General features: G+C 36.7%; 1 protein-coding gene across 1 annotated transcript in view; it reads right to left on the bottom strand.

Annotated features, from left to right (window-relative positions):
• Positions 1 to 6,900, bottom strand: part of TBCA (tubulin folding cofactor A) — a 13,624-nt gene extending 6,724 nt beyond the window's left edge. The window contains exon 1 of the mRNA XM_009884241.1: positions 6,799 to 6,900. Coding sequence (XP_009882543.1) covers positions 6,799 to 6,885 — 87 coding nt within the window. The 5' untranslated portion in view covers positions 6,886 to 6,900. The remainder of the gene's footprint in view (positions 1 to 6,798) is intronic.
• Between the last annotated feature and the right edge of the window lie 4,845 nt (positions 6,901 to 11,745).

Genomic DNA, 11,745 nt, shown 5'->3' with positions numbered 1-11,745 from the left:
TACAGCCTGCTTCACCATGATCTTCACCATGGGCTGCAGGGGAATCTGCTCTGGTGCCTGGAGTACCTCCTCCCCATCATTCTTCACTGACCTTGGTGTCTGCAGAGCTGTTTCTCCCACTTATTCTCACTCCTCTCTCCCAGTTGCTGTTGCACAGGTTTTCTTCCCTTCTTAAATACATTATCACAGAGGCGCTACCGCTGTCACTGATGGGCTCAGCCTTGGCCAGCAGTGGGTCCGTCTTGAAGTCTGCTGGCATTGGTTGTATCATGCCATGGGAGAAGCCTCCAGCACCTGCTCACAGAAGCCAGCCCTGTAGTTCCCCCAGTACCAAAACCTTGCCACACAAACCCAATACAGAAGGAAATGCCTACGGCTTTAAATATAAGCAACTTCAGTTTTCACCAGGTGACACAATGAAAATTCAAAGCTACTATTTCAGCTTTAGGCAGATCAGAGCTGCTCAGATGAGGCAGATACTTTATTGTTTGGATCACCCAAGCACTTAAACAAATATTTGATAATTTAAGAACACAAATAAACATTACTGCTTATGAGTGTTGATACAGAGTATTCTGCAACAGGAAGCAATTTTGCTCAGTCTAACTGACGTATTAGATAATGGGAACAGCAGTTTTATCAGCTCTGAAAAGATGGAAGCAGAGTTTGTTTCTTTGTTTTTCCCAGCTGACTCACATCTAAACAAGGGATTTAGCGATGTGCAGATCCACAAATAATCTGAAAACAACAAGAAGAAAAACTCCACAGGGCTCTCTATCTTTCCCTGATCTTAGAAGGACAGTCTAATAATCATAAAATCATGATAAACTACTGGGTGACAGGGTATAGTGACAATATTGTTTCACATGACAGGAGTGGTGTTCTAAACACAAGAGGTAGGCTAAAAAACATGATAAAAGTGAACAAGTCATACATATGTACAAATTATATACACATACATGAATATATATTCAAGCTCTTAAATAGTGCCTCATAATCACTTGCCCTTGACTGTTACACAGATAACCATAACAGTATGGATCTGCTCAAAGATGGCAGGGAGGAAAAGAAAAAAACAGTCAAGTAATTCGGTTTGCTAAAAAAAGTGCTACTTGTGTGAACTAATTTTCATCAGAAAGTTTGTAAAAAACTTGGAATCCATAGACTAATTAATCAGGGAATAATAAGGCACAGTGTGCTGGGCTAGGATGTGGGCACAGGGAGTAGGACAGCATAGCTGATGTAGGAGACAGCTGGGCATAGGACAGGCAGGAACTCGGAGGACATGTGGCATTAAGGTGAGTACAGAGGGAAAAAAAACTCAACACACACACAAACTTCAGGAAACCAGGTTTTATTAGTTCTAATTCCTTTGAAGCAACTTGTTTTGTTTTCACATAGCAGGTCCCAAAAAAGCAGTCCCTTGAGCTATCCACAAATACAGCATGCAAGAGCGCACTGCAGTCCATTGTAGGCAAGTGGTCAAATACATTGATCAAAACCCTTCTGAAGGACCATGAAGAAGAGCTTGTAGTAAAGAATTGGAGAGCATTGTTTTGCTTCTATAATGCTTGAGTGTTTCAAGAACTGAAATGGCCACGTATCAACCACAAACCACCTATCATTTGTAGCAAGAAAGCTAGAAGAGGAGATAATATAATGGTTGTTAAGGTAAGATATAGATCCTGAATCTGTGCTTACTGTAATGCATGCTATGCTAAAAGTGGCAGGCTGCTTAGGAGATGTTTTAGATTAAGCTTGAAGGTTTGGGAGGAACACCCATCTGTTTCATGGAGGTGATATACCTGGCAAAATATTTGTGCTAAAATCAGAGGCAGAACAGACATGGGAAGTTCTCCAGATATACAGAAGGCAGAAAAGTCAAGTCCAGATTTTTTTCCTTCCTCTGGAGCAGAGAAAAAGTGAGGCCAACTGAACAAAAAATGAATCATGTCCCACCTCAATGGTAGGTCTTTTCTGCCATAGGAATGTTCCCATACTAACTCATTCCAGATACTGCACAAGTGCCTTTAATCCTCAGCATAAAGTCTGGAATCCAAAGGGTATTTACACCTGCCTAGATAAAAAAAGGAAAGGAACTTTTGAAAAACGAGGGAAAAAGGAAGAGCACAGTAATGATTTTTCATCATTCGGTCCCTTTCAGAAAGCACATTAGGCAATAAAACCAAAATTTGAAAGCATTTTTAATACCAGTTGTATATTAGGAATATTATTTTGTATTTAATACAGAGAATTCCAAGTTGATAGCTTTTAAGGAAACAAACCGTGGTGGTTAAAGATACTGTCCAAATATGTAAGGGGGAGCATTAGACCCTTCATTAGCATTTCCACTGACTCTTTACCTAAGCAACTAGAGCTAGAGTTCCGATTATTAAGCAAGAGCATCTATTCTTAGGAAAAAAAAAGACAAAACAAAACAAACCCAACATGAAAACAATCAGACTGAAGTGGAACTGTGTGTCTCACTAATCTTACTGTACTTGACTAGTGAGAAGATTGAAACTTCATTTGAACTAATCGGGTGAGGAGTGGAAAAGGCTAAAAACGTAAAAGCCCACTGAGCTAGGGGGAGTATTTCTTTGATGCTAAACAGGCATTGTAAAATGAAAAAGTTACAGAATGTTACAATGTTCCTTTGGCTGGAACTCCTCCAGTAACAAGATTAGCAACAAAGTCTCATCTCCCACAATAATTTTCCAAAACAATATCCACTGTTCCCAAATGTATTTCTTTTTAGCTGTTTCAGGAGATACTGTACCTTCAACTCAACAAAGCAAGACAAATATTGCTGTTTTCACTAATACTTGTAAAAAAGTGTGTATTAACAAGATGTACTTATATACCGTTATGTACACTTTGGCATGCAGATATTAAATTCTATGTTAGGTCCATTGGATTCTTAATTCGTCTGGAAGTGACATTACATGAGAAGTAATTTGGAACTGTAGGGTAGCTATTTTTAAAAAATGAAAATTTATCATTTCTCAGCAAAAATGCTGACAGTTAACAAAAACTCCAGAGTGTATCTACAATCCCACTGAGATGAAACAATAGATACCTCAGACTTTTCCCACACTCACAAGCCTCAAAGTAAAAGCATTAGATGGGAAAGTATGTTTATTTATGTACGAGACATATCAACAACCACAGAAAACTACTGGCTCGTACCATTAGTCTGCACTCATGAGTGATTACAGTGTAAAAAATTTCTATTATGGATAAAGTACTATAAAGCTCTGTGTAAAGTCTTCATATATTGAGAACCACCACAACTGTGTAGAAACTAAGGCTTCATTGCAAAAAAATCCACACAGAGAAACAACTGCATTACTTGCTGCTACCAGTCAGGTTCTTCATGACCCTCTATAGAAACCACAAGCAACATTTATACCTGGTAGAATACATGAAAAACCTTTTAATTTTTTCCTAAATTGTACAAACCTGATAATTTTTGTATAAAATAGTTCAGGTTTTAGTAAGATTGTTTTCAATTTAGTATTAAAGTATTTAATAATGCTTTTTCCTACAAGTCTCACAGTTAAGGACAGTGTGATTTTGAGATATAAAAATGTATGAAAAAATTTCTTTCATAGCCTTTTTTTTCCAATATTGCTCTTTATTTATTATGGTTTTTTTCTGCCAATTTTGCTCAAATTTTTACAAGCCTTCCTCTAAATTCTAAACTTCTCATCTCCCTTCTATAACCAAAAAACAGATGATAGCAAAGTGGTGTTTATATTTTTTAAAAAAATAAGCATTAACTGATGGAAAAAGAACGGCTTCCTTGCCCCTTAAGGCTAGAGATTCTTTCCCTGTGTTATAGAACCTACCACAAGTAGTTCTCGCCCAGCTTGGATTCAGCTGAAGTACATGAGTTGAGACACAGCAAGTAGAGCAAATATGACATGCATCCGGGACAATGGTAATACACAGGTGTTAGGAGCAAAAAGCAGATGCAGATCCCTCAGGGACAATGCACCAGACTCAACAAGTGAAAGCTCTGGCTTTTATCAAAAGCATAGTATTACCACAGTGGGAGCCCCAGGACACTGACACTAATCAAAATGGGGACCCGACACAGTGGAGCCCTGCTCAGGGGTGAAGCTCAAAGGAAAGCACTGTAGGGGTGGATAATAAAACTTGTACCGATTAACATATCATACATATGCAATGTCCTGTTTTGCTCATTAGTGAACTCGCTCATATAATGCAGGTGCTGTTGCCCAAATTCTGAGATCAGCAGTCATGGTGGTGCTCATGCAAAGGCTGGGGCAGATGAGGGGGAACCAAACTATCCCAGGTCACCATGACAATAAGACATGCTTAGGACTCTACATATTCAGATGGGAGGAAGTGAACTACCCTGGCTTACCGTAACAAAGTCTTCTTGCACCCTACAATGAGGTCTTCAAATTACAATTTTGGTGAGAGTAGACCAGCATTGTAAGCAAACTGTCCTTTTTGTTTCTCTGATACTGAATCTGTTCCTAATGAATTAAGTCTTTCTGGACAGTGCAGGTCAAGACTGGCATCTAACAACTGCCAACTACCCTAGTTGGTCATTGCCTCAGCTAGAGATTACAGGAACCACAAGCTGCCCCACTGTAGATGGAGTTAGGAGAAAAATACTGAGTCAGACCCTAACTATTGTTCTACAAAAGGACTGATCCCTCCTTACAGACCAGACACACCCTAAATTCTACGTATGCTTTAGGAACAGCATTATAAATTTTAAAGTAAAATTTTCTGTAGTCACTTCTGCACTATTAAACCACATGTTCTACTGCAGAGTTGTAACTAGAAAGCTAAAATAGAGTACCTTAAGAGGTAGGCAATGCTTTTAAATATCCCTCCCTCAACTCTGGATTGATTTGTTTACACATATCTGATTTAGCTGACGCCTCAGCTAAAATAATAGTTAAAATTATTCTCCTAATCTCAAATTATTGAATTCATTTCCATCGTCCAAATATTACATTTCATTACTGAAAAAAAGACTACAACCATATTTTTAAATAAACAGTTATTCAGATTAGGAATTACTAACTAAAAGCAATTCTTAAAATGTCTTACTACAGTTATTTTTCCTGAAGAACTTCTCAAAGTATTACCTCTATCCAAAATACGTTTTTGAGCAAACTATCCTGGTATTATATAATTTTTTTAGAGTAACAGCTTTGATCCCATGAAAAATGTATGCATTCTTTCTGAGCCTCCAAATTCTTCATAACCTAAAATATTAATAACTTCCAGAATGCAAAGTGCACTAAAGGAACAAGAAGTGAAAATGTCATTGGAGAAACTGATTGCTTTCAAAGTGGATCAGGCAATTTCTGAATTAATCTAGACTGTTCTCTGTGAAGGCTTTTGTCATTGGTCTCTGAGAATACCTTCAAGTAGTGTGTAACATTTCATTTCACAGCAGAAGTTCACAGCCTCCGCTGTTTTTGACTTTGATGATATCTTGCAGGTCACTGCAGAAATACCACAGTGCAGTCAAATAATCTGATGAATGGGGGACACTAAAAATGGGAATTGCATTCATTAGTTCTTGTTAGCATCAGCGGATCTTCAGAAAGACTACTATTTTGTAGGACCTTGGAGTCTCAGTCAGTGGTAAGGCAGACACAGCTCTGCTCTATAAATACGGTTCTTTATTTGTGTATTTTTCCTGTGGCATAATGAAAGCAAGGCAGGAGATACACACATGAACCAAAATCTGAACTTACTAAAAAAAAAGTTGTTTTAGCTTGCTCTAAAAGGGCTTTCTCCTATCTTGTTTTTGTTAATTTGTTATATTTGAGTTTTGTTTAACCTATTCTTCCATTGTTTAAAAATGAAGATGGGAAAACAGCAGATTTTATAACAGAAGGCCACCAGACTATTGTAACGAGTGAAAATAATTTTTATTTACAGTGTCAGTTTCTGTAAAGGTTCAAGAGAAATCATCTGGGAAATGCTTGGGGAAAAAACATAGTTAAAAGATAACATATTTAGTTGAAATAATATAAAGGCCACAGTTAAACACAGACATGCCACACTTCTGTAAAGAATAAACTCAAATCTCCCAAACCCAAGCCTTTTCTCAATAAGAAGAAAACCTGACACTCCTTCATCTTCCAAAAGAGCATGTACCAACTGTCTGCTACCACTGTCCTTTGTGGGGAACCTTTCAAGAAAAATTTAATCGTATCATAATAATAGTGACACTAAACCATACTCTTGAGCAGATGAAACTACAGCATGCACCTTGCTAGTCAGTGACTTTGTTAGAAACTGTAGCAGCTGCTAGGAGCAGCTGCATACCCATTGCTCTCTCTCCCTCCCAGGTCCATGATTTTACCAAAGGGATACTAGTATAAAGTTGAAATGCTTCATCTTCATATTAACTACAAAGCATTCTCACTTCATTGTAACATTCGCATTTACCAGCAAGCAGTTAGTTTACCTAAATGCACCCAGACCATGTATTTTCAGGTTCTTGATTTTTCTAAGAAGGAGAGTTCATGATGGCCTCATACACACTGGTAGTGAGGGATAGCCATCCTGACACCAAGTGCGAAGTAACCCATATGCAGTCTCCTTATAATTTAACAGTTCTGGAGTAAAGGAAGTTTCTACAAATGCTTATTGTGAGTTTTACAACTGGCACGATTTTAGTCTAGTTTTTATATAACAGGAGTCCAGAAAAAGACACAGATTTTTTTAATTTAAAGATGGCTACGATTAAATAAAAGCAAAGAAGGATTTTATGAAACCAGTTTTAGGATAGTTTACCTGCTTCTTAATTCCATAATCATCACATGCTTCAGCTTTCATTTTTTCAATCTTTTCTTCTTGCTGTTTTGCTTCTTTTTCATACATAACTTTTTCTTTTGCCAATCTGCAATTAAACCAAGTGATTGTGTTAAGCTGGTTCTGTTACAGTAAAGTTACACCACTGATAACAAAAAAACCCTAAAAGCTGCAGACGGATAAGATAATACAGTTTTATTTAAAAAGGCTCTTAACCATGGCAAAAATCTGCATCTAGGAAATGCTGAATTTAGCTATAATGTATAATGATTCTTATAAGTATAGTTTAAATTAAAAATATTTTTAAAGATTCTCTGTGGGCTTATCCATTTGGAATATCCTAGGAAAGCTATATATTGGTACTTCATTTCAAATACATAACAGAAACAGATAAGCTGCCTTGTAGATCTAGATGGTTGTTAATAAAGACAGTAGTACAGGGAAGAAAGCTATCTATCTATCCATCTCAAAAAAGTCCTCACAGGTGGCCAAACCAAACAATGTTAAGATGGCTGCAAAGACAACATTATCATCAGCATTTGCCAGACTTTCTCAGTATCACCTAGGTTCTGACAGTTTTGTGAGTGACCCACATTGGCTGTTAGGCTCGTGTGGCCTTTCCTCTTTCCTATTCACTGCTAAGTAACACCACTGCACCTGCGTTTTTGATGAATAATGATGGACATCCTTCTAAGTAGTAACTTTTTTCAAAGTTATCACATGTAAATGAAAAGAAACAGCAGTTTCAGGTTCACAAACTATGATCCCAGAACATTCTTTTCCTGATCACTGCCATTTCATTTCCCATACTAGTTTTTGTACAAAGTAATGAAAAGTAAAATTCCCAAATAACACAGTAGCTGCATAGTTCCTTAGAGTATTTCCTCCATTTACCTTGATGCTGGTTAGGGGGTTATAGACAGAAGTAGCAGTTCCATAATTTACATTATAGCAATTTTCATTATGGCCTGTCTTTCAAAGGGAAAAGAATCCATTTTTTAATTCTGACAACAGACCCATACTTGGGAGCAGGATGTTTTTTTGCTAACAAGCAGTTTCAAGAGTAACGTAAAAAAAACTTTGAATATTAAGGTAGTCCAGTCTCATGCCCTAGAGTGATTTTTTCCATTGCAATCCCATTATCGAACTTAATATTTGTTGTTACATCTACCACTTTGTTACGTATGTTCATTAGGTATATGTTGGACTACATAATGCTAGATCTGGACCAAAACATCCTTCAGGATCTGAAGAATGATTGGGTAATTTCTTATCAGCTAATTCAAGACTGAAACAAACACTGAGATGCAACTGCAAACCTGAGGGAGTGCCAAAGAAAAGAATAAGCAACACATCACCCTATATAAGAGAAGATTGTTTAAAGAGAACTTAACAGCCAAAAGAACGTAATCAGATCCAAGAAGCAAATGAAAAGAGAATAAATAAAGGTCTTGTAGAGAGTTTCATGGTCACGTTAGCACATCAGAGCAAATTAATTCCTAATTTGTCACAGTTAAGTGCCCTACTAGAAGTGCTGCTGAGGATGGACAGAACGCTACTGAGGTGACAAGAACCTTTTGCGAACTGAAGCTGCCACAAAAGCACCGCTGCAGTAACACCTTGAGAAAAATTCCAAAGTGAATATACTGATACTGCAACAGTGGGAACTCTCCCAGCTTTTGTTAAGAGTTTGCATCATCAAAAGTTGTTTTGGTAAAACAGCCTTAGGCTGTGGCTCTACAACAGTTGATCTAAGCTGGGCTGTGGTGTCATTCAACCCCCATGGAATGACACCACCAGAGAGGGCCTTCAACCTTATGAAGAAGCTTTAGCAGCATGTACAGCGTGTAGTGTAGGTATGATCTAGGCCAGTTTCTACAAGTCAGCCAAGTACTAGTACTAGTAGTCAGCCAAGTACTACCAAGTACTACTGGGGAAAGACAGCAGCCTAATTACTAATAGTAAAGACACTAAATCAGTGGCTGTAATTCCAACTGCTGGAACTATCTCAGGTATTAGCATCAGCAAATACTAATTTAATAGGGGATGAGTTAATAGTTTGATCAAGGTTACTTGATTTAATTCCAGACAGTATTATTTGCTTCGCTATTTTTAGGTTCCAAAAAAGTTAATTTTAATCAACCTGTGAGACAGGTGATTTTTTTTTGTTGTTTTTTGAATAAGCACAGCAAATTCCCTTGAGGAGCAGGGGAAAAGAAATATGATTAAAAGCAGTTTTTATGTTGATTCACTTACTGAAGCATGTATGCCATTGAACTAAAGGCAACTTGCATCGCAAAACCCAGCATTTTTAATTATTTTATTTTTTGGCTAAAACGAAAGGCAGAATGTTTGTCAATGCTTATGTTTACACATTACATTTTCACATTTATATCTCCCTTTACGCCCACAAACTTTTAAAACTGCTATTCAAATTTGCTTACTTTTATCAAACAGGAAAGGACTGCATGTTCCAGCCTAGTTTAGAATTAAATTTAATGCGATTTTTTGTGCACCTTTCTCATATCTGGATACTTAATTGCATCCATATTTATCTACCTATTTCTATTTCTGTACTAATTGTACATTTCAGAAGCAGAACTTGAAATCTTCAAAGGAAACATATGAAACCTCAAATATGAGACTGTTGTCTGTGACAAATTTTCATTTGCACTTTGTTCAGTAGTCAGAATTGTTCAATTGTTCAATTTAATGTTCAACTTATTTTCATAAGATTGGGATGCTGATGTTTAATGCTATTAAGAAGTTTTTATTTGAAAACATTTCCTGTACTAGATCCTTCCTCTAGATGTCATGAAGCCATTTCTACTGAATATGTAGCTCGGGGAGATGCTAAATTAAATTAAGAACTTGCTTTCAAAAGGAAAATGAAATTTCATAATGGAGCTTTAATCACTTTAATCACCTCTTAAAAATTTCAGTAGAATTCTACACAAAAATACGCACGTGATACTTGGGTCCCTTCTTCCTTTACCCTTTATCTGTCTAGAAACAAGATCCTGGGTTTGTTTTCTGGGGTGGGTTTTTTTTGTTTGTTTGTTTGTTTGGTTGGTTGGTTGGTTTGGTTTGTTTGTTGGGGGGTGTGTGGGTGGGTGGGTTTGGTGGGTTTTTTTCCTTCTTCTTCCCCAAAAGATTAAAATGTATACTAAACCAGAATCTTTTTATATGGTGTGATCATACACAGTGAACAGAGCAAATAGCTCAGTAGGTACCAGAAAAAGCCAGATCGTAATTTGTTGCATTTCAACTACCCAGGTCATTTATAGATGAAAAAACCTGCAATGATAAAAACCACTACAGGCATAACTTTAGCGATGTTTTACAGGGTCATAAGAAATACAAGCTACAGTAACTTTAACTAGAAGAATCCTGAATGAAAAAAAGAAGGAATCAAGCTAGATTACTTCTTATCTTAGTTATACTTGCATACTACACATATATACACATTAATTGTATATTGCACATATATACCTGTATATGTGTAATAAGCCTTTATTCTACAATAGATCCTTAAAATTTCCTCTTGTTTTTAAACAATCACCTGGTACCCATCTCATACCCTATGGTTAGCCTTATTTTAGCTACAAAATGTCCTGCATACTATAATAGCTCTGCAAATAAACCAAACATTTACTACCAAAAAGTTCTATACATTGTAAGGCACACTGTGTTAAGAAATAGTCAACTCTATGACCAGTTCTCTCAAAGTTAGGTATCTAAATCTCCGTTTTAGGAGTCGTTCTTTTTTTTTTTTGCCTTCTCTTTGGTAAAAGCAATCCTGGTTTTAGTAGTCTTCTATAAAGAGAACTTGGATGAACACCAATAGAAGAGAAGGGTACTCACCCTTTTTAAAAGAAAAATCTTAACTCTGGTCACAAAATAGAAATTTCAGTCTTTTGTGCACTCAAAAGTAAAAAAATGGTATACATTACAACAGGTATCCTCTCAGCTACCTTAAAATGCTTTTGCATTTTTCAAATTCTTCTGAAGTGCAACTATGACATACGATAAATAAGTGGAAATGAAGTCACCAGATATACTGCTTTCAGTATAAGACAACTTTAGTTGAAACAAGCATGATTTAAAGTATAACACACAAACAAAATGTAAAGGCCAGTTACAATTAAGCAATAACAGCATATTAGTAAGATGACTGGGTACTCTATATTACCAGAATGCATTAATTTTGGTATACACCAAGTTCAGGGTGAATATTTCATTCAGAAGAGCCTCTACAAAGCTCCATAAAGCGTATTATAGTGCAAAGGTATCACATTGATCCGTGCTGAACTGACCTCGAAAACAACTACAGCTTTGGTTCAACACTTCAAAAAATTCCTTGTCTCCCCTCAAACTCATGACATTCATTCTTTACAATGTATCACTTGGATAGAGCCGGATATTGAGATGTATTTTGTACAGATGAAAACTGAAATAAGACTTCATGTAGTTGAAAACAAGGTTACCGTTAGCTTTTTAACTTGCAATATTTCACAGAAGCCTGACATTGTGTGTGTACACTTCTTGAATTTTTGGTGGAGATTTTTACATTGTGTGTCACAGTCACTGTATCAGCCAAGAATGTTTCCATCCTAATTTGCTGTGTACAAAGTTTGTTTGTACAAAAATATAAAGCCTTGCCAGAGTAATGGATGGGAGTACGAAAATAAACATTTGTTTTGCTCTTTCACCATGTCCCCAAACCTTTGACCCAAAACCATTTTTATCCCATAAACTGGTTTGTCAATGATATGCAGTTAGTCCAATAAGAGGTATTACCAGAGACTCGGCTCTGCCTTTTCTCTTTGTAGAAGGGTGATGTCAAATATGCTCCAATTTCTGTCTCCATGCCTGTGACAGCTCTAAACTACAGCCAGTTTTATTTTTATACCAACACTATAAATCCAG

The sequence above is a fragment of the Charadrius vociferus genome, unplaced genomic scaffold (assembly GCF_000708025.1).
Source record: "Charadrius vociferus isolate BGI_N301 unplaced genomic scaffold, ASM70802v2 scaffold183, whole genome shotgun sequence".
NCBI lineage: Eukaryota > Metazoa > Chordata > Aves > Charadriiformes > Charadriidae > Charadrius > Charadrius vociferus.
This window is presented reverse-complemented; position numbering and strand designations above follow the sequence as displayed.